A 24,232-nucleotide genomic window follows, 5' to 3' on the forward strand; every position below is an offset into this window, starting at 1 on the left:
GGAATTTCTTTCCTTCTTAATGCGTTTGAGCCCATCAGTTGTGTTGTGACAAGGTAGGGGTGGTATACAGAAGATAGCCCTATTTGGTACTTTAAGACATGAAGATCAGTCAATCTGGAAAATGTCAAGAACTTTGAAAGTTTCTTCAAGTGCAGTCGCAAAAACCATCAAGCTGTGATGTGGTGGTCAGGCGCAGGAGGGTAAATCACAGAATAACAGGCTTTAATCCGCAAAATACAGGTTTACGCAGAACAGCGTCAAACACACTCCAGGGCACAAAACCGGTGCACTGGAAAATACAAGGCACACAGGAAAATTCTCCCGTCTAACAAAATACACGAGCTCCACCGAGCTTCACTAACCTTCACAATAAACAATCACCCACAAGGACAAGGGGGCAGAGGGAACACTTATACACAGACTAATTAGGGGATTAGAACCAGGTGTGTGTGATAATGAGACAAGACAATTGTGATGTTGATTAGGGCGGCAGTGGTTAGTACTCTGGTGATGACGAATGCCGAAGCCTGCCCGAACAAGGAGGGGAGGCAGCCACGGCCGAAGTCGTGACACAAGCGCTATGATGAAACTGGCTCTCATGAGGACCACCACAGGAATGGAAGACCCAGAGTTACCTCTGCTGCAGAGGATAAGTTCATTAGAGTTACCATCCTCAGAAATTGCAGATCAAATAAATTCTTCAGAGTTCAAGAAACAGACACATCTCAACATCAACTATTCAGAGGAGACTACATGAATCAGGCCTTCATGGTCGAATTGCTGCAAAGAAACCACTACTAAAGGACACCAATAAGAAGAAGAGACTTGCTTGGGCCAAGAAACACGAGCAATGGACATTAGACCGGTGGAAATCTGTCCTTTGCTCTGATGAGTCCAAATTTGATATTTTTGGTTCCAACCGCCGTGTCTTTGTGAGACACAGAGTAGGTGAACGGATGATCTCCACATGTGTGGTTCCCACCGTGAAGCATGGAGGAGGAGGTGTGATGGTGTGGGGGTGCTTTGCTGGTGACACTGTTGGTGATCTATTTAGAATTCAAGGCACACTTAACCAGCATGGCTACCACAGCATTCTGCAGCGATACGCCATCCCATCTGGTTTGAGCTTAGTGGGACTATCATTTGTTTTTCAACAGGACACTGACCCAACACACCTCCAGGCTGTGTAAGGGCTATTTTACCAAGAAAAAGAGTGATGGAGTGCTGCATCAGATGACCTGGCCTCCACAATCACCCGACCTCAACCCAATTGAGATGGTTTGGGATGAGTTGGACCGCAGAGTGAAGGAAAAGCAGCCAACAAGTGCTCAGCATATGTGGGAACTCCTTCAAGACTGTTGGAAAAGCATTCCAGGTGAAGCTGGCTGAGAGAATGCCAAGTGTGCAAAGCTGTCATCAAGGCAAAGGGTGGCTACTTTGAAGAATCTCAAATATAAAATAGATTTTGATTTGTTTAACACTTTTGTGGTTACTACATGATTCCATATGTGTTATTTCATAGTTTTGATGTCTTCACTATTACTCTACAATGTAGAAAATAATAAAAGTACAGAAAAACCCTTGAATGTGTAGGTGTGTCCAAAGTTTTGACTGGTACTGTACATGTGTCACGTAAAGAGAGCAAGGGTTGAGGGAATAGGGAATGTTTTTCCTAAACAAATTAGGTATTTCGGTAACAGAACTTTTCAGTCAGAGAAACATGTAAGAAATGAAATGGCGGGAGTTATGTTGCAGTTTCAGCATGGACAGCGCGATAAACACTTGCTGTGCTGTGGTGCCTGTTCGCCGCAGCAGGAGGAGAGAGAGACAAAGTGCTCATTTTAAAAGTCATTTTTTTAAACACATCGTGGCCATCGGGCTCCCTTTTTAATTATTTGTTTGTCTTAATTATTTTATCAAACAGTGTGCTTAAAGTATCAGTCAAGCTCAGTGCATATAGTTGATTTTATTCAAACACAGGGTATGTATATCAATGGAAAAATACACGTTTAAACATTTCAACCAATCGATTGGTCGAAAGAACAGACCACTCGGCGAATATTTTATTTTTTGTCGGGGACAGCCCTGCAGTTCACCTTTTTAAAATCAAAGTTTGCCTAGAGTGGGACAGGGACTTACTGTATGTTATCTCGACACTTGACCACGTTTGAGGTCTGAACGTCCAACAAACATTGGCTTCAGAGTGAACAGTCACTGTTAGCATTTATTGCTAGCTAATTAGACTTTAGTTCGTAGTGAATAGACGTGTATTAGCCAGGTCTTAATGGTAACCTCATCAACCGTGCACACTGCCTGTAATCAACACCATGTGCTTGCTTGGGACTAGTACGAGATTAGCGATTAAATAACTTGAGTAAAGCCTCTTATTTCCCAGCCAAGCCTCTTTAATATGGCTAGCCTAGCACTTACATTGCGATCTTAATATGGCTAGCAGTTACATTGCCGGAGATCGTAGATAGTAAAATGGTATGCCCCAGGGTTGAACAGTGTAACGCCCTGACAACAACAGAACAGAACAATGGCTACAGGAGAAGAATGTCTGGCAGCCCTCAGCTGACAACCACAACAATAACAATCAGGGGAAAGGGAGAGCGGGAGGTAGAGAGGCCGATTGGGAGACAGAGAGAGACATGGAGCAGTAAAGAGAGATGTCGTGAGAGACAGACTGTACTAGTGAGCAAAGCCTCCTTCCTTTGGCAACAACAACAACAGCAGTGCTCCCTCTTCCTTTTGGCAATAACAGTAGTGTAGAGTCGGCATGCTCCTAGTAGTCTTGACCCAGGGCATCATAGTGAATACTGTAGTCAGACCTGTCACCCCTATCATATCCCAGGCATCAGCTGTTCACAAAACCACATCTAATTAGTGGTTAGCTGTTCTGTCGGCCCGGCCTTGGCGCCACTGCCTCATCCGCCGTGGAAGGCGGAGGTTGTGTGTGTGTGTGTGTGTGTGTGTGTCATCCTTGTTGAGGTGTGTGTTTGTGTGGGAGGGAAGTTGAGGTTTCTATGTAGACACCATGGTGCAGTTGGAGGAGGAAAGGTGGATCTCGGAAACTGGCGTTGGTACTGTTTATATGTCTGCTCTGTGGCCGAATGCACAGGCGTTGTTTAGACTTTCACTTTCCTCCTTTCGCTGTGTCTCGCTCTCGCTCTGTGTGTGTGTAACTGTCCCGTTTCCCTCGAGAGATGGGTAGGAGTTAATGCATTCTCTGCTATCACTGCCAAGTACAAAATGTGTTTTCTCATTATTTTATGATCAAATTAAGAGAAATGTTATCCCACAGCTATGACTCAAAGATTTCTTGTCCGGGAAGTGTTTTTTGGGTTTTCACTTGGGTAATGTACTGTAGGAGAGGAAAGCAACTATGACTTCAAACTTTCATTTAATCACTTCAGGATTTCAGTTTCACTGGGTTACTCATAAGGTGGAGGGTCTTATATTCCCGTGAGCGTTCCGAGCCCTGTGGGTCAGGGTGTGTGTTTGCGGGTGATGTAAAGTGTGTGTGTCTGTGTGTCTGCAGCCTTGGCACCTGGCACAGCTTCATATATCACAGAGGACAATGGTATGCCCCCCCCCCTCCAAACATCACACACACTTTCCCCCTTTCTCCTCCTCTCTCTTGCTCTTCATTTCCTTCTGTTTAGCCTTCTTTTCCATCGGGCTAAAAGTTTAAACGTTTCTCCCCAGTCGTGAAGACATCGGCTGGGGCTTCCTTTAATGAGCGTGGCGGTAGTCTTGGGCGACAGCCCGGTATACGGTATAAACAATATATTTCAAATTCCCGACTGTATGATTTTCAATACCTTTAGAAAAAATGCAGGGGCTGCCGGGGGTCCGTGCTACGCCACTGCTTATAACTAGTAAGTTAAGTATAACTATAAGAAATCTAAGATGTGTCAAATGTTATCCAGCTCATGGATCCAGCTATGCATTTGGCTTGCTAACTTGCTAGCAAAGTGGCTAGATGCCAAGATCAAGCTTCTTGGTTACAGCAGAGACATTCAGTCCCCTCCTAGATGAATATCATTTTTGCTTGAATTGTTTTGTGTGTCAAATAAATAAGTAAATATATATAAATGTATATACAGTACCAGTCAAAAGTTTGGACACACCTACTCATTCAAGGGTTTTTCTTTATTTTTACTATTTTATAATAATAGTGAAGACATCAAAACTATTAAATAACACATGGAATCATGTAGTAACCAATAAAGTGTGAAACAAGTCAAAATATATTTTATATTTGAGATTCTTCAAATGGCCACCCTTTGCCTTGATGACAGCTTTGCACACTCTTGGCATTCTCTCAACCAGCTTCACCTGGAATGCTTTTCCAACAGTCTTGAAGAAGTTCCCACATATGCTTAGGACTTGTTGGCTGCTTTTCCTTCACTCTGCGGTCCAACTCATCCCAAACCATCTCAATTGGGTTGAGGTCGGGTGATTGTGGAGGCCAGATCATCTGATGCAACACTCCATCACTCTCCTTCTTGGTAAAATAGCCCTTACACAGCCTGGAGGTGTGTTGGGTCATTGTCCTGTTGAAAAACAAATGATAGTTCCATAAAACCAGGTGGGATGGCGTATCGCTGCAGAATGCTGTGGTAGCCATGCTGGTTAAGTGTGCCTTGAATTCTAAAATAAATCACAGACAGTGTCACCAGCAAAGCATCCCCACACCTCCTCCTCCATGCTTCACGGTGGGAACTACAAATGCGGAGATCATCCGTTCACCCACACCGCGTCTCACAAAGACACGGCGGATAGAACCAAAAATATCCAATTTGGACTCCAGACCAAAGGACAAATTTCCACCGGTCTGATGTCCATTGCTTGTGTTACATGGCCCAAGCAGGTCTCTTCTTCTTATTGGTGTCCTTTAGTAGTGGTTTCTTTGCAGCAATTCGACCATGAAGGCCTGATTTCATGTGTCTATGACTTGAACTCTGTGAAGCATTTATTTGGGCTGCAATTTCTGAGGATGGTAACTCTAATGAACTTATCCTCTGCAACAGAGGTAATTCTGGGTCTTCCATTCCTGTGGTGCTCCTCATGAGAGCCAGTTTCATCATAGCGCTTGATGGTTTTTGCGACTGCACTTGAAAAAAACGTTCAAAGTTCTTGACATTTTCTGTATTGACTGACCTTCATGTCTTAAAGTAATGATGGTCTGTCGTTTCTCTTTGCTTATTTGAGCTGTCCTTGACATAATATGGACTTGGTCTTTTACCAAATAGGGCTGTCTTCTGTATACCCCCCCTACCTTGTCACAACACAACTGGCTCATACGCATTAAGAAGGAAATAAATTCCACAAATTAACTTTTAAGAAGTCATACCTGTTAATTGAAATGCATTCCAGGTGACTACCTCATGAAGCTGGTTGAGAGAATGCCAAGAGTGTGCAAAGCCGTCATCAAGGCAAAGCGTGGCTATTTGAAGAATCTCAAATATAAAATATATTTTGATTTGTTTCACACTTTTGTGGTTACTACATGAGTCCATATGTGTTATTTCATAGTTTTGATGTCTTCACTATTATTCTGCAATGTATAAAATAGTAAAAATAAAGAAAAACCCTTGAATGAGTAAGTGTGTTCAAACTTTTGACTGGTACTGTATGCATATAAAATATTGTTGAAACAATTGATTTTCAGGACAAACTCTTAAAAATGAATGATCAAGGAAAACAAAACCTGTATGCAAATATTCTAAGTTATTATATTTTGTTAATCACTTACATTTTGTTCAATATGAATGCGTTAGTTTAACCCTCAAGTTGACCATGAGGCCTTCAAAACGAAGCCCAAGAAATTAAATGGTTGTTGGAAATTTAATTGGCTTTTCTAAGCCCTAAGGTTAAGAGTATATGAAAATTTTTTCAGAGAGAAGTGATATTTTCTTTGGTATCTGGAAGTGTGACCTGTCGGATTCAATGAAATTCACGTTCTATTACTGAGTGAAATTCTACTTCCTGTCATTAAAATTCAAATTCTACATCCTGTGGGGTTTGGCCAACAAAATTCAGAATTAAGACCAGCCCTGACACACACACACACACAGCTAATGCAGACACTGGCCCACCATACAGCACAGTAACCCAGATTTCTATGTGCATGACCACACGCTTATGTGTATGAGCTGTTGTTGAGTTTAACTTAAAACACATGAGACGGTTAGCACCACAAAGCTGTAACATAAGACTATAATTGGCCTTGTGGCTTGAGCTTTCAATGATTTGACATGAATCAATTTGGTCTGTATCTTGCAATTTTTCTGCCTCACTACTACTGCTACGAGTTCCTTGGTGAATGATTTCATACCTCAAAGCCTTTTACCAATCAACAACTGTAGTTTTTAGAAGAAGTGCAAATTAATTCTCACTCACATTCACACTGGGGGTAAAGAAAATAAGAATACTTGTCTCATATGCTTCCAGATGGTGGCAATATCTGCAATTCAATTAACACTAGCGTTTGCATTTGAGACGCTAATGCAGCCTTTTCGGCAAACCGAGGGGAATATGCCATCACGTTGTCTAGTCCAGGTTATTCATTAGCTTTTCGTAATTGCTGGCGCCCAAACACGAAGCCGGGAGTAATGGAATTATCCTGTCTCTAAAGGTCAAACGAGCGCTGCCTTGACAGCGCTACACACGGAGGGTGCCCCATCGGTTAGAAAAATGCACATTCTCGTGGACGATTGAACCGAAAATCTCTCCACCTGTGTTTTTTTGGTTCAGAACGTCATTGAAATTCAAATGTTGACTTGAGCTCAAGACTCATGAGAGAATCTTCTGAGAAAGAATGAGAGAGAAGAGAGAGACATGTTGGTGGACTTCCTGTCCCAAAAGCACTGTGGGCAGAGATCAAACGCTTGCCACGTAGCATAGATTTTGTCACAGCATGAGCTCACCCCGGTCTCTCCTGTCAGCCCTGTCAAATCCACATTAGCGTTTACAACAGGAACCTGATCATACAAGTGAAGAAACCCCACAGCACACCAAGTGTTGCCTTACGAGGCAAACACAGGTCTAACTTGGGCCTCAGTCCCCTTAAAACAGTGTTTTACCAGATAGCATGTCAAGAAGTACAGTTGATTCCTAAACCCCATCTAAAGACTTGAGGCCCTGTCCTGAAACAACGCCTTTATTCTCGACTTGAAATCCAGAATATCTGAGGTACAATATCAAGTCAACTCAAATCAAATGCTGCCTCATAACATTTATAACCAGTCTTATACATCATAAGGCGCTGTCAACAGCCTATGAAAGCAGCGATACGAGAAAGGCAACAAATGGATGCATATATGGCCTTTCATCCATGTTCTGTTCTCCACATCCCCTTGTATAGTTCCATCATCGTTGTATCCGGTGTTTCCCTTGTCGCTACTAACGGCATCTACTTTAGCACTTAGAGCTGAGAGGCATTTTAAGCAACATTAACGGCTATCGGCAGCTGTTAACTGCACCGAAACGCAGGCACAAATAATGCTGTCATATTTTCCAGTCTCTTCTCAAGTGCTGTGAAATATGGGGTATAGTGGAAATGATTGGCAGCTGCCGGGTGGGCTAGTCCCTTGGGCTATTGGGTAAACATGGCAGGTCATTTGCCTTGGCTGTTTGGGTGATATATGGACCCACCACTGCTGCTCTGGGCTGGATATGCAGAGTGGAAGAAGCTGGTTCACTGTAGTGTAATGTTGAGAAAGAAGCAGATAGAAATGTAATGACAGAGAGTTGTGTCTGGTTCTAGATTAAGGGTATCTATTTGGACATTCCAGAATATTTTAATTGAAGCCCCCGGTTTATCTCGACCAGCTCTCCCTCGCTCCTCTTCTATAGAGGTACGTAGATGGGATCTCTCTTCTCTCCTCCATCTTTTACTCCTCCTCTCTTACCTTCTGCATTCCTGTCACTCACCGTCCCTCCTCTCATCCCCCTTTCCTTATGTTTTCCTCATTTGTGGGCACGTTTCTTTCTTTCAAATGTGTCTTTCATTCAGTTCTTCTTTGTCTTTTTTCTCTCTCATTCGCCCTTCTCCAATGAAAAACACACACACACGGACACACACACGGACACACACACAGACACACACACAGACACACACACACATAGACACACACACACATAGACACACACACACTGACACTTGTTTACACTAGGCTCAACATTATTAATTACCCAGTCTTTGGTGTTGAAAGCATGGCTGAAAGCAATACTAATGAATTTGTCTCTCTTTGTGTCCCTTTCTTTTGTTAACTGTTCAACCCGCCATCCTCCCCTCCTTTTCCCGCCGTCTGACTCACAATGGCCGTTGTTACTCATTCTGCAAGCCAGACTGGTTGGCCTGGTCTGCCTGCCATTTGGGACTGCTCCAACCAGTGGAGTGGTGTGGCCCAAACTCGTGCCAATGCGTCTGTAGCATCACAGGTGGTCCAGAGAAACTTTGCCTGTGACCTCAGTACATGCGTTCGCTCCCCGAGCGAATGTCTAGGCTTTAGCTCAGCAGTATTGTAAAATGTAGATGACCAGAGTTCAAACCGAGTTGATCTAACGTACACATCATTTGTCAGGTTCAATGTTTTTTATGTTTCTGTCATGACATTGGAAAGAGAAAGCAGTTTTACAAATAAGTATTGTTTGAAAGTTTCATAAACCTTCTCTTCCCACTAGCTCATAAAGTCTAAATGTAAAAATGTAAATGTAAAAATGTCAGTTACCCATTGATGCACAAACTGCTCTCTTCTTATCACAATCTTACTCTTTCTGCCTCATTGGTTACCTCTAAAAGGTATCTCACCTCTCTTCTGTCTCGTTCACTCGCTTTCCCACCCCTCGCTCATTAAAACAAATGATTCCTCTACCCCCACCTCCCTCAGTTTAGGCTACCTCTCTCCTTTCCTTCATGATTTTCTCTCAGCTCTTTCCCCCTCTTCCCCTTTCTCTCGCGCTCTCTCTCTCGTCCTCTCTATAGCAGGCCATTGGAGCGTGCGGTGCTGGGTGATGCGCTTGACTGGGAATATGTGCTGATGAGCAGTGGAAAGGCAGGAAACTGTCTGAGCTCATAGGCCTCTGTCGGTTTCTCCTCCCACTGAACTCCGTTTCTCTCTCCATCCCTCTCTCCCGCTCTTCATCTGAATATTCAGTCGCTCCAAACAGAGCCCCAAAGCTACATGCCTAACTAGCTTGGTCAAAGTGTTTTGATGAACATTCACTCATAGTAGACTGCACACACACTCAGTCATATGACATACACAGTATTGATGGAGAGAGGGCTATCTATGTGGTCATGGCACCTATCTAAAACCACATTAAAATTGCACAACACATTGTGTCATAGCGTAAGGAGAAAGATAGGCTGCATTTACACAGGCAGCCCAATTGTATTTTAATTTTTTGCCACTTATTGGTTCATTTGACCAATCAGATCAGATGTTTGCCAATAATTGGGTGAAATATCAAAATAGGGCTGCCTGTGTAAACGCATCCATAAAAACACGGTAATGCAAACCCATTGTGAATGCAGCCAGATAATGCGTGCTGTCAGTGCTTGGCAGGGCCATTTTGCTGTTCTAATCAGAGTGTGTGATCTAGCTAGCTGTGATCTAGTGGATGAGCTAATGGGGAGTAGACTAGAGTTCAGCGATATTAAGATTTTCTCTCTCTCAATGTTGGATGATCTGGGCCTCCGGTGACTAAAAAAAGACCATTTTATAATTTCTCTCCGTTTGATATGAATATGACTTACATTTTTATGCATGCTGGCTTTCTCCCGCTGCGCTACTTTATGATCAAACAATTAATTTAAGTTAAGTTGTTTTTGAATAACCTAAAAACTTGATAGGCCTAAGGTAATAATGAGGGGTAGAACAAGCAATAGCAAGATATAAAAATCTAGTAGTAGTTTGAACACACCTTAGAGTTGATCAAAGCTTAGCTTGCATCCCTCCTTGCTGGCAAAAAGCAAAATCCTACTAATTAAAATGGCCTATCAAAAGCATGAAGACAAATGAAAGTTCTGAAGAGTATTTCCAAAATAGGCAATTCTAATTGTGCTTAATATCATAAAGTTGCAGCTTTCACATGTGAAAGTCAGTCTATGGGTGATTCTCTATCACAGCTTTATTTTGAATGACATATTACAGGCAACATGAAGTAAAATGGAGCAAACAATATCTAGATAGAATAATCGAATGAGAAGCCCAAATAACTTACAGCTGTGCAAAGCTTATGAAAGAAACGATGTGTAGAGTAGTCCTATTTCCATAGCCTATTATTAGCAATGTGTAGAACCTACACCTAGCAGGTTTTCCGTTAGGAAAATGTGGCGCCGTACATTTTACCGGCAGCATTTTAATTTACCGGACATTTACCGGATCCATATGCATTGGTTCCGTCGCCTGATTAGGGCATCCACCCACGGTTCTCAGAATGACAGAAATCACATTTTAGTGTATGGTAATTCATCTTAACAGAACATGCAACTCGAATGCAACGCCATGCGTCATTCTTACTGAATTCCGATGAGCAATTTGAAGATTAGAAGGTTAGAACACATAAACTGCGCGTCCATAAGGCGAGGGAAAGCTTTCCCTAAAGTAAATATATATATATATATATATTTTAAACAAAAATGGCTACTACACCAGAAAGCATGATTTGGCCACAGAGGATAATTATCTTTTTAAAAATAAGAAATAGCTTACAGTCGGAATGGCCCACAATTTAGGCAGAGGGTGCAGCAAATACCAAATAGATTTTAATTTTTTTAGAGTTGTGACTTTAAGTGAAAAGCAGAGACCCAGCCAGGCAAGTCACAATATTTATAAATACAGTTGCGGAAAAACATTTTGGAAAACAAATGGCTATTGCTGTAAAGGGATGACAATGGAAAGACTTCAATCTGTCTTTTAGTTATAAAAATGTTCAACTTAATTGAGCGAAAAGTAGCCTATCTTATTGACACCAACGGAGAACACTGGCTATATTCACTGTGCATATTCACTGTCTTTATCATTGGGTCAGTGCCACTTTTGTTTGTTTTGGGACAATTTCCTACTACAGGTTAGTTGGACATCATATTGTATTTGTGTCTCCCCTTTTCATAGGCCTAATATATGGATAAGAGTAAGTCATTTTTAATGATATGTTTGTCAGTGTCAGCAGAGTAGACTAGTCTACCCTGTAATTTTTGTTGTATTAAAAAAGATTCTGCTAATGTCTCCATTCATAGAAATTGTAGTAGAACTGAATTAAATGTGTTGATAAAAGGCCAACATTTTCCTGTACAAAGAAAGGAAAATACATGTTGGTTATCTGATATAGCCTATAGCCCAGGCCTACTCTAAGCCACTACGCGCTGCATTGAGGTCTTTTTAGCAAACAGTGATTGAGATATTATTCCACAAAATTCTGACTATCCAATCTAAGCCTACTATTCCTAATGTGATGAGATCTTACATAAGTCTGCAAATGCGAGAATGCATGGAATGCTTTATTATAAAGGTGGATTTTCATGTTGAAAATTTGCTGCCCCGAATTTGAAACCCACGCGCTGCCTATGTTAGAATAACTGCCCACATGCACTTTTCCTCAGCCAACAAGAATAGTAACAAAGAGCAAAATCACTAGCCTATGTCAATCTACTATCCCCATAGTAGGAAAGTTGACCTATTCTGACGACGGTCAGCTTGTCGTTCTGTACGAGAAAGAAATAGCCTATCCCAAACAGACTCTGGGACAGTTGTGGGACAATAGATCCCAAACTCATACAACCAGTAGGCTTAAGCTACATCCAAAAAACATTTAAAAAGCAATGAGTCTCATGCAACAGATCAGAACGTTTAGCGTAAAATGTTGATAAGCTATTATTTCTTCACATTATAAGCGTCATGCAAAGCTGTCATCAAGGCAAAGGGTGGCTATTTGAAGAATCTCAAATATAAAGTTACTACTTGATTCCATGTGTTATTTCATAGTTTTGATGTCTTCACTATTATTCTACAATATTAAAAATAGTACAATAAAGAAAAACCCTTGAATGAGTAGGTGTGTCCAAACTTTTGACTGGTAGTGTATATCTTTTTTCAAACTTGTATTTTCAATATTTTTTGGTGGGGGTTGGCTAATAGGGGTGGATACCATCATATATCACAATGTCTTATGGGTACTTAGTCACGATAGCACACAGGTTGACATCGCCCAACCGTAGAGGACACTGAAACTGTTTTGTTCTGTCAGTGAATGGATTAATAGAGTAATGTAGCCCTATTTGCTTTTCTCGCATGGACTAGCCTGGTTATCATTTGTCTCCATTTGGTATGACGATCGTCTCCATGTTTGTGTGCACATGTCTCAAGTATCATACCTGATGCTGGAGATATGAAGTCTGAACCAAACTCTTGGTTCTTCCTCGGTTCTAGACCAACTTAACACATTGTCTAGATATTCTCTATCTCTACTGGTGATTTCAGGCTTTCCCTCCATTTGCTGAAATAGTTGTCTATTGCCTGTTATTGTTTAAAAAAAATACAGACCTATTCCAATACAAGCAAGCCATTAATCTCACCCCTCTCCTCGATGCAGTAACGATTTGGCCAGTGGACAATGCTGCTATCATCGGCCTGAGACACAGGCCATGCTCTTGAAAATATGAAGTCAAAGGAATTAAATATTTACGACTGAATAAAAGATGGCAGTGATTCCTTTTAATGTCTTTCCCCTTGGAGCAACTCTTTTCCTCTATCCTATCGGGATTTAAAATGGCTCTGGCCGCTTTTACGACAGCGAGCGCTCTGGGTGTCGAGGTCAGTGGAGCTCATATATGGACATGGAGAGAGAAAGAGATAGGAAAAGTAATAGAGGGAGGGTGAATCAGGACACTGGTATTTTGTAATGGAAATGTTTTGAGCAGAGGCTGCGTTCCATTATGATAAACTCAGTGGGCTGAACAAATAACATTATGGAGGAATTCAATGAAGTTCACTTCAGGGAAAGCCCAATGTGAGGCCGAAACTGATATGTTTAATTTGTGACTAATGTAATAACTCGCCATCTAGCATGCAATGTTGTTGTTCACGTAAGATAAACAATGAGCAACACAAACATACAAAAGACTGGCACATTCAAACAGTGGCAACAAGCTCTACAGTTCATGCTGAGGTGTCAGGAACCCAGAGCTGGCACTCACTGCAGCTGTTGAGGCGGAAAGACTGCTGAATGAGCGGTCGCATAAAACCTGCTCACATCAAGAGGATACCCATGCGTAGAACACACACAAGCATGGTGAGATGAACTAAGCCCTCGTAGTTTGTTCATAATCTCTGACTGCGCCCGGGTCTTTCCTTCCTTCCTTGACAAATCCTTGGTGAATGTGGGTGTCGGGGTGGAGAGAATCAGTGGGGGAGAGAGAAATGAACAGAGGAAGAGAGATACAGACAGAGGGGGGAAGCAGGAGAAAGACAGAAGAGGTAGAAGAGTATATGAGAGAGCGAGATGAACAGAGAGGATAGAGAAAGATGAGTAGAGGGGGAGAGGGAAATTAACAGAGCGGATAAGGGGGGGGGGGGGAGAACTGGACCGAGGGTAGAGGTGGGAGAGCTGGAGACTGCTGGTCTGTCTCCAGCCAATGTATAATCGCTTTACTAGAGCAGCAGGCCTTGGAGAGATGCTTTGGGGGCTTAATGATGCTTCACACTAGGACTGTGTTCAGTGTTCAGTCATTCAGTGTCCAGTCACTGGAAAAACTTGGTTGGCCTTCTTCATTGGTTAGAAATCTTTGAGTGGTATCAATTTGTCCAGTTGGGTGACATCATTGGAACATTCCAAAGTTGAATTTTGTTTCCCGCAAGGTTCTGTGCTTCGACCCCTATTAATTTCTTTAGACATTATTTTATTTGTTGCCAGAGCCGCGTTCAGGAGGACGAAATGTTCTGAATAATGAAGGTGGAAATGTCTTGTAGAGAGCTGAAACGATACCCTCTTCTACATGTTGACAGACAAGCATGTCTGTTCGACATAATATATTGTTATGTGAATATTCTGTAAGGTTACACTGCACTGAATGCGACCTAGGGTGAGGCTGTAAGGGGTGGGGTGAGTGCGACACCTGTCGTGCGCTGCTTGCATACCTATCTGCAACACCTCATAACGTTTCATCGCACTGAATGTAACCACAGTCTGTCTTTAACTCTGTCCCCGGTTAAGAGGATGCAGTGGGGTGGGGAAGGACGCATTACCTCCCCTTCACCCCCTCCTCTGTCCCAGATTCTAGGAATTGTAGGCAGGACAGTGACAACTGGAGCCTTTGATGCCGAGAGAGCCTGCCTTTATACAAACACACACACACACACACACACACACACACACACACACCCCGGTGTGCTTGAAGTCCCGTCTGTCACCACAAAATCTTGTTTACCTCTAAAACACAAGTGTGCATTTCAAAGTGTGTGTGTGTGGAGGATATCAAGGGGGGGCCTAGAGTGGCAGCTGTCACCCCCTAGTAGAACCAACCTACACTCGTCCCCCAGCTCAGACAATCAATCACACACATTTTTACTTACTTATCCTCATGCCCCTCGAGGAATAATTACTCTGTTCATAATAATGTAGTTATATTCGTCATACTCTAGTCTAGGTATGTTCTAAATCATTCTGATTTAGCCCTGGGAGACCAGCTGAGTAGACTGGAGTTGCACAAAATAGAGTGACTGATCTATAGTCAGTTTTGTACATTCATCCCCTGATCTGGGATCAGCTTCTTGACAGTTAACGTCTAAAAAAAAGTCCAAATTGCTCTAGACCTTACTTTGGCAGAGCACCTGCGGAGGGAATGGCACAACGCTTGTCCTCAACTGAAGAGATTTACATTGGCATTAAACATCACTCCAGAGGTATGTTTATGGCCCACAGCCTTGCCAGTCAGCTCTTCTCCTTGCACATTTTGCAGAGTTTGTCATTAGATCCTCCACCGTTAATATTAGATCGCAGATCCCATATACTGACACTGACTATTCATTCACTGCAGTTGACTTGAATTGTAGAACCTATTTTACGATACATTTTGATGAAAATACTTTACGATGATTCACTGGCGGGAATCTCCTCTGTGACTTAATTACCTCAAGTACCTGAAAGAACGCCCTTTCCTCAACCCATAACCCAACTCTAACTAGTCACTCAATTTAGATGTGTTTTCTCCTTATTGTCCAGGGAAATTGTATATTCACCAGGGACTGTAAACCATATGCATATGTCCATATTCAGATTGTGCTTCAAGCCGTGGTTGAGATTTAACCCACGGAAGGGGAGATTAAGTAGGGGGTTGGGGTTTGTTCTCCCCCCCTCCATTCCCCCTCTACCCACTCAGAGACCCCCGAAGGCAAATCTCTTAGCGTGTTGTCTTAAGGCTCAGACACAATAATAGCCTTTGCTGGCCCGAGAGCACTCAAATCAAATCAAATCAAATGTTATTTGTCACATACATGTGTTTAGCAGATGTTATTGCGGGTGTAGCGAATGCTTGTGCTTCTAGCTCCGACAGTGCAGTAATATCTAACAGGTAATATCTAACAATTTCACAACATATACCCAATACACACAAATCTAAGTAAGGAATGGAATTTAAGAATATATACGTATAAGGACAAGCAATGACAGAGCGTCATGGACTAAGATACAGTCGAATATTATAGAATACAGTATATACAAATGAGATGAGTAATGCAAGATATGTAAACATTATTAAAGTGACTAGTGTTCCATTTCTTAAAGTGGCCAGTGATTTCAATAGGCAGCAGCAGCCTCTAATGTGCTAGTGATGGCTATTAAGCAGTCTGATGGCCTTGAGATAGAAGCTGTTTTTCATTCTCTCGGTCCCAGCTTTGATGCACCTGTACTGACGTCGCCTTCTGGATGATAGCGGGGTGAACAGGCAGTGGCTCAGGTGGTTGATGTCCCTGATGATCTTTTTGGCCTTCCTGTGACATCGGGTGCTGTAGGTGTCCTGGAGGGCGGGTAGTTTGCCCCCGGTAATGCGTTCGGCAGACCGCACCACCCTCTGGAGAGCCCTGTGGTTGCGGGCGGTGCAGTTGCCGTACCAGGCGGTGATAAACCTAGATCCACATTCGGCGCGACAAGGGCAAGCCTTTAGCGTGCATGGTAAAGATAAGAGCTTGAGAGACTTGCCCACAGTGCTGTATGTGTGTATATGAGTGAGAGGGGCATATGCATGTTATTCCTGTGGTTATATAGCCTAGTATTTAGGATACTGCTAGTAGTGGGGTGCTCTCTCTCTCTCTCTCTCTCTCTCTCTCTCTCTCTCTCTCTCTCTCTCTCTCTCTCTCTCTCTCTCTCTCTCTCTCTCTCTCTCTCTCTCTCTCTTCCCCCACTCCCTTCTTCCTGCTGCAGCGTCTGTCCGGCAACGCTTGGTTTTCCTACAATCAAATGTATTGAATTTTTAGTTGTCACAAAGGGCTTACCCAGCCTAAAACCCCGGAGAGCAAGCAATGCAGATGCAGAAGCACCGCCGGCCCAGATGTGACCCACGTGAAAAATGCAGCGAGGAGAGAATTTGCTTGAGCTCTACGTGTGGAGTCAGTCGCTTGGGTATTTTTCTGCTCTCCCCCGCTAGCAGCAAGTGCTATAATTGATATGCCACCGGCAATAAATCAGCCGGTCGCCAGTGCCAAGCAGGGGCCATTATCTGAGCGGACAGGTTTAGCATCGAGGAGCTGTATGCGCCTGGCTACTTGGAATAGGCGTGAGAGACCATGTAGAGCTAAGAAAGAGATAGCTGAGAGAGCGAGGACAGATTTCTGATTCTCCCCCCCTCCTATTCTTCTGAAGGGCTGCACACACATACAGACACCTGTACCAGCCTGTGTAATTTCCTCAGATCTCCCTCTGCCGCTAAGCCCAACCACTGTTAACCCAAATAAACAAACTGAAAACCAATCAATCACGGTACTGTTTTTGCCTTTTCTATATCACTTGATTGTGATAACAGTGCAGGCCTAGATGTCACTCTAGATTCTCTACCGATGGGTTAAAAAGGGAGACTCGCCAAAATCCCTAATGATTGACATGTTTTCCTGATCTTCCCCCAATATGGTGCTCAGCCTTTTTCTACAGCCTTTCCATTTCAACATGGTAGATGAAATTGAAACTGAAGAGGTAAAAGGAAAATTGAAAAACGACAGAGGAAATCTGTACGAACCTGGAAGTGGTGGGGAATTCTTTATTGGGAGGGATTGACAATTTCCTCATCTGTTAATCATTCCATCAAGACTGGGGAAAGTTGGGGAGTTAGGTGTCATTTTTATTTTGGCCATTACCAACTTGCTCTCTCCTCCTTTCCCATCTCAAGCTGACTCAGGGATAGGGCCATAGAATTTTGCTGGGCATGAACCGCTAGAATTAGCCCCTTATAGAATTAGCCTTTGTGAGTGAGTTGACATTGTCTTTTGCAACAGCATGCATTGGACACAGACAGTCTGCCCTGATATCGTTTCCCTTATTACTTGGGTAGATTACAACCAGCTAGGGACCCAGGCAGATGCAATTTGTTGCTCCATTCACGCTCTGTTACGTCAAGTCATGTCAGCTGAAAATGAAGAGGAATTACTGTAGAGACGACCTTTTACAGGTCTCCTCTCCCTCTGTTTCTCTCGCTCTCTCCCTCTCGTTCTTTCACGGAAATGACAAACGAAAATGAGCTCGCAACCACCCTTTAAATTGACATCTGCTCTCGGTGCACGGTGCGACCGTACCATTGTGCAATAAAAAACCCAATTTATAGGCTAACTTCACACTTTATTGCGCCTGCTTATGTTGAAAGAGGCTTCGACACAGGCAGAGGAGTTTTGTTATAATAGATGCACAGCCATATGGCGCTGTGTGCATTTATTGAACCTAGGTTTTCTCCATCGGCGTAAGCCACATTAGGGTTTCCCACGTCCTTATTTAAATGCAGGTGGAGCCGCTCATCTGTGTCGTCGCCTCTCCTTTTACTTTCTCTCCTTCTCTCTCTCTCTCTCGCCCATTCTCTCTCTCTCTCTCTCGCCCACTCGCTCCCTCTCTCGCCCACTCGCTCCCTCTCTCGCCCACTCGCTCCCTCTCTCGCCCACTCGCTCTCTCTCTCGCTCTCTCTCTCGCCCGCTCGCTCTCTCTCTCGCCCGCTCGCTCTCTCTCGCCCGCTCTCTCTCTCGCCCGCTCGCTCTCTCGCCCGCTCTCTCTCTCGCCCGCCCCCTCTCTCTCCCGCTCTCTCTTGCCCGCTCGCTCTCTCTTGCCCGCTCTCTCTCTCTCGCCCGCTCTCTCTCTCTCGCCCGCTCTCTCTCTCTCGCCCGCTCTCTCTCTCTCTCGCCCGCTCTCTCTCTCTCTCGCCCGCTCTCTCTCTCTCGCCCGCTCTCTCTCTCTCTCGCCCGCTCTCTCTCTCTCGCCCGCTCTCTCTCTCTCTCGCCCGCTCTCTCTCTCTCTCTCTCGCCCGCTCTCTCTCTCGCCCGCTCTCTCTCGCCCACGCTCTCTCTCTCCGCCACGCTCTCCCTCCCCTCTCTCTCTCTCTCGCCCCCCCCCCTCTCTCTTTCTCGCACCGTCTCGCCACAGCACATTCATCTTGTCTAGGCTTTCACACACACACACACACACAGACAGACATTTGTATACTGACCGTACTACCTCATGCATCCTTGGGGACTGATTGACAGATAGGCCAACCCCTCAATCTCTCTCAGGAGGAAAACCGAAGAGAAGGGAAGGAAGAAATAACTTATTATCCCTTCCCTCCGTCTCTTCAGTTTAGATTTTCTCTATCTCATGTTTTTGTTCCTCCTTCCCTCCATCGTCTTTCGTCTTTCCCGATTTGGTTCGGTCATAAAATACCCCTCTGCTGACACTTTCATAGTCGAGGTGAAATTAAGCCGGGCCTCTGAGAGTTGCCGCACACATTTTGCATAATCAGCATTTACAGGAAAACGAATGTCCCGGTACCGCCGGAACATGATTGGTCTGTCAAGCAGTGCTGAGACTAGCCAACTCAAAGCTCTCTGCTATCATTGTCCCTAGAAGACACCCAAAATAAATTATTTAAAGTCCTTATCCATTATTTCCACCTCCCCGTCAATCAATCCCCCCATCCCTCCCTCCATTCCGCCCTCTCTCTATCTTGTATCTTGTGCACGTTCCGTGCCAAGGGAATCCAACTCTTGGAAGCTATGGAAGCCGAGGGAGTGCTGGCACATGTGTCACTTCATTTAGAAGAATTAGCAAATGCGATGATCAAGGGGGGTGGAATTAGGGCTAAATGCAGCTAAATCCAGTCAATCCCACTCCCACACCGGGAATAGCCAAGTGGGCCCAGGAACTTTGGCTCAGACAATTAGGGGTTGCTTTGGTTTGGATGGGAAGCAGATCTTTAGCATTTGACTGCTGGGAGTGGATGACTAGGTTGGGTGGGCGAGCTAGCAAGAGAAGCTTTGGCTGGAGTGGAAATGGTGCTTTGTATTGTTGGAGCCGCAACAACAATGACAACAACAACAGCAATTCATCTGTCTGAGATGTGTGCAGTATACTTATGTCTCGGGTCTCGATCCGTCCCGTTCTTTCATTTCCCTTTTTTTTCTAGCTTGCACTGTTCTCTACATCCCGATGGAGCATAATGAACATGAATCATCATTTTTACTCAACCTCCCTCAGGGTAGCAAACATATTTTGGCCATCAGAGAGCTGCAGATCTGACACAGAGTAACTGACAACCATGCCTTGGTGCTATTGGCAGAATGAGGGCCTAATTAGGAGAAGAGGGGAATGCTGGGTAGTTTGCTGATGCTGCATGCAGCAACTGCACACGGGGAGGCCTGGGAGGGAGCAGACCTGGATACAAATTGCGTGGTGTCAATAGAAGGGTGCCCAGTGATTTTCTAAGCAGACCTTCTCCAAACCCTCACTATACTGTTGAACATATGAAATATACAAATGCTCGATGTTGTGTGTCTCTAACTCCTCACAGTGTGACGCGCATTATTCTACCGTGTGTTTTGTAATATGCCTGTAGCTCTCGCTAGCTATCTCCCTTCATAATTGAATGTAGTCACGGATATGCCGTACAGGCCTGAATTTGTGTCATTTATTCATCTGGGGTGGTTGAATGTCGTCTTGACTTTTGTCTAAATTTGGCAGCGTATCTCGTGTGCTTTCAGGTTCCCCGGCTGATGCATAATCAATAGGTAATGTTCCATCGTGACTCATAATGTGTTTTTTGCCTTGCAGGGCTCCCACCAATGCCGTTGTGGATGATGCTGTGGATGACAGCTCCGAACGCAGAGAAAAGGACACCGGATCAATAGGAGCTTTTCCCCCATTCCCTCCGCTATCCATTCTCCTTCCAGGGGAATATAGCTAAACACACACAGAGCCGGACTAGGTGCTGGAGTGAACCCACCTCCCCCATCCCTTCCCCCAGCCTTGCCCTCCCGCAAGTCACAGATATGTGGCCCCTACCAAGGTCACTCGCTGCCCCTCACCTGGGGAACTTGCTCCTTCTTGGGGTGCTGGTCCTCTTGGCAGGCCCGTCACAAACAGGAGGCCAACCCCAGGCCTTCAAAACCTTCTGCCCTACCGATTGGGGACTGACACACCTGGCCATCCACAACAAGACGGGCGAGGTCTATGTCGGCTCGGTCAACTGGATCTTCAAGCTCTCCAGCAACCTCACCAAGTTGCGAAGCCACATGACGGGACCCGTGGTGGACAACGAGAAGTGCTACCCCCCGCCCAGCGTCCAGTCCTGCCCCCACGACCTGGCCCAGACCAGCAATGTCAACAAGCTGCTGCTCATTGACTACGCCCAGAACCGGCTCATCGCCTGCGGGAGCACCTCCCAGGGCATCTGCCAGTTTTTAAGGTTGGACGACCTGTTCAAGCTGGGAGAGCCGCACCACCGTAAGGAGCACTACCTGTCCAGTGTGGCCGAGTCCGGCACCATGTCCGGGGTCATCATCACCTCCCCGCACGGACCTGCCAGCAAGCTCTTCATCGGCACGCCCATCGACGGCAAGTCTGAGTACTTCCCCACGCTCTCCAGCCGCAAGCTGATGGCCAATGAGGAGAACGCCGACATGTTCAGCTTCGTCTACCAGGACGAGTTTGTCTCCTCGCAGCTAAAGATCCCTTCGGACACTCTCAGCAAATTCCCTGCCTTCGACATCTATTACATCTACAGCTTCAGCAGCGAGCAGTTTGTCTACTACCTGACCATGCAGCTGGACACTCAACTCACCTCGCCCGACGCCTCCGGCGAACAGTTCTTCACCTCCAAGATCGTCCGTCTCTGCGTGGACGACCCCAAGTTCTATTCGTACGTGGAGTTCCCAATTGGCTGCACCAAGGATGGTGTGGAGTACCGCCTCGTCCAGGACGCCTACCTCAGCCGGCCCGGGAAGCAGTTGGCCGACTCTTTAGAAATATCAGAAGATGAGGACATCCTGTTCACAGTCTTCTCCCAAGGCCAGAAAAACCGGGCCAAACCGCCCAAGGAGTCGGCCCTGTGCCTGTTCACGCTACGCCGCATCAAGGAGAAGATCAAGGAGCGCATCCAGTCCTGCTACAGGGGAGAGGGAAGGCTGTCACTGCCCTGGTTGCTCAACAAGGAGCTGGCCTGCATCAACTCGGTGAGTCATAACACCACTGATCTCTATCTGATTCTCTGATTCAATTCACTGCCCTTCAATTCTGATATGTCACTCAAATTAAATTCACTTTGATTCCTATTTTTCACCATGCTGTTTTCAGAGAGCATTGAACAAAAGGCCTAAGCTCTAATGGCTAACCTTGTGGTCTCACTGGAGATCTGTCGAACTTGAAGAGACCGTAGTTACAACCACCCTGCAATTGTCAGGGTTTTGATTCAGACAGTGGTGATGAATACATGGGCCTTCCTCAACACCCCTCTGCCATGATGCTGGCATTTAGCTTTAGTCCCCTTACACTACTTCTGCCTGGGGCCATCTGTAGGCCAGTCGTAATTAGCGAGAGGAAGTGCGAAGCGTCGTGACTCTGAACCCAGTTCCCACTCTTCCTGGAACCACTGAGTGCTTTGATTTAGTCCAACAGAGACCTCATTAGCCCAGTCCCTGGGATTTGTGAAATGTCACTCAAATGAGTCACACAGACACACACACACACACAAATTCATTGAGAGAGGGTTGATCGGATGCTGTCTGCAGTACTAGGCCCCTCAGGGAAGACAGAGGCTTGGCTGGGGTTCTCTTACTGATCTACGGTGCATGGCTGTGCATGCTTTAGAGAGCACACAGCCCACACCAGGCTGAGGATACATGAAATACACAGGCCTCAGTCCACATCTCTCTCGCTCTCCTTCACCCTCTCCTTTGCCTTCTCCCTTCTCTCTCGTCTTCTCTCTTCTTCTTCTCTCTCTTCTTCTTCCTCTTCCTCTTCCTCTTCCTCTTCCTCTCCTCTCCCACTCACTTCTTCTTTCTTCCCAGCAGTCATCCCTCTTTCTCTCTCTCTCACTCCCCCTCTATTGTTCCATCTACGGTCTACCTCTACTTCTTATTTTCTTTCTTAGCCTGTCAGCTGGTTTTCTCAATCTCTCTCTTTCTCCCACTTCTCCTTTCATTCATTCCTTTCTTTCCTCTTTTGTGCGTTCTCTCTCTTTCCCCCTCTCTTTCTTTCTTAGTCTCTACCACTCTAATGATTAGTTGTTTGATATAGCGTTCTTATTAAACAGCGGTATGGCCCAGCTTGGCGACAGGTGCTACATGCTAATGAAGGCCCATCTACAGCTGTACATCCTGCACATAATGGACTACAAATGAGTACAGCAGCAGCAACAGCAGGTTACTCTTTATTACAGTTAATTACCAAGAGTGCACAGGTGCTTGAAAGAAAGGGATGTAAAGAGTGGGAAAGAAGGCTGTGAAAAGCCTAGTTGAGTCACGCCGTCTGTCATTTCTAAATCTAGAGAGAGGAAGAGAGGAAAAAATAGGGAATTGTGAATGGCCCAGTTGAGGCACTCAGCCGGTCGCCTCACTCCTCCTCAGCTACAGTTGATTTCCTGTCCTCATGTTCGCCCTTTCTTTCTCAACTCCGCTTCTCCCCGTTAGTGTTATTTTACCGTTTTGGAAATGGGCTATGGTTCTACGCGTACTAATGTGTCCTCACAAGAAGCATTTACACAGGATAACTATTATCCAAAGCCAGTTTCCATGTGATCTTCTCTCAAATAACACCCCACAATCTGCTTAATCAGTCACAAACCATACCACACTGACTCATTCTGAATTCCCGCTTTTGAAGCCCACTCGTTGCCACAGCTCCCCGGCCCTGGTGGGAGCGGTGATGTAAGGGCTGCTATGTTCAGCTGATTGGATGGCCCTTGATCCCGTGGCGTCGCCAGGTCAGGCTTGGGGACTCATTGAGTAGAAGTTATCCTGTAAGAACAGGTCTTGGAACAGCTTTCCCCTCCCCACTCTCTTAACCTTAGCCATTGAAAACTGACCTTAGTTCAGTGTCTGGGGGTGATTTCGGCCCATTGCTCCGTGAGGGGGTAGATGAGGTAAGCAGTTGAAACTGGTGTAGAGCTGCTTGGAGGCAAGGCGGATGGAGGCAGGCAATTGGCCGGCTGAAGGGTACAGCCTATCATGATGAATGGTCTCCCGTACTGTCAGCTCCCCTCATTGCCCCTGTAAATGGACTGGGACGGTGTGTGTGTGTGAGTGTGTGGAAAGCTCACACAGGTTCACTGTTGCAGATATTTATTATGTAATTTTGTCCTGTATATTGCACACACACAGACACACACAGAGACACACACACACACACACAAACACAGCTAGCCGAGGCGACCTCAACCAGTGGCGATGTTCTCAGGCCCTCATCTCATCTGTCTGAGGTTTATTAGTGATGCTATGACCTTCCACCACTCTGGGAGTAGATCCATAAAAACCATTTCTCCACCGAGAGAGAGAGAGCGAGAGTGAGGGAGCGAGAGAGAGATGGGAAGGGCGAGGAGTAGGGAGGGAGAAATGGAGGGGGAGAGCAAGTGGGTGGAGAATTAGGAGAGGGGGGAAACGATGGAGAGAGGGGAGGGAGAGCAAGTGGGTGGAGGATTGGGAGAGTGGGGGGGGTGGGGTGGAGAGGGAAGAAATAGAGAGCTAGAGCGAACGGGAGAGAGACAGAAATAGTGAGTTAGAGA

General features: G+C 45.2%; 1 protein-coding gene across 2 annotated transcripts in view; it reads left to right on the forward strand.

Annotated features, from left to right (window-relative positions):
• LOC121575525 (plexin-A1) overlaps positions 1 to 24,232 on the forward strand; it is a 257,731-nt gene that overhangs the window by 15,739 nt on the left and 217,760 nt on the right. For both annotated transcript variants that reach the window (XM_041888680.2, XM_041888681.2), the window contains exon 2: positions 20,287 to 21,686. In XM_041888680.2, coding sequence (XP_041744614.1) covers positions 20,505 to 21,686 — 1,182 coding nt within the window. In that variant the 5' untranslated portion in view covers positions 20,287 to 20,504. The remainder of the gene's footprint in view (positions 1 to 20,286; positions 21,687 to 24,232) is intronic.

The sequence above is a fragment of the Coregonus clupeaformis genome, chromosome 10 (assembly GCF_020615455.1).
Source record: "Coregonus clupeaformis isolate EN_2021a chromosome 10, ASM2061545v1, whole genome shotgun sequence".
In the NCBI taxonomy this organism is placed as follows: Eukaryota; Metazoa; Chordata; class Actinopteri; order Salmoniformes; family Salmonidae; genus Coregonus; species Coregonus clupeaformis.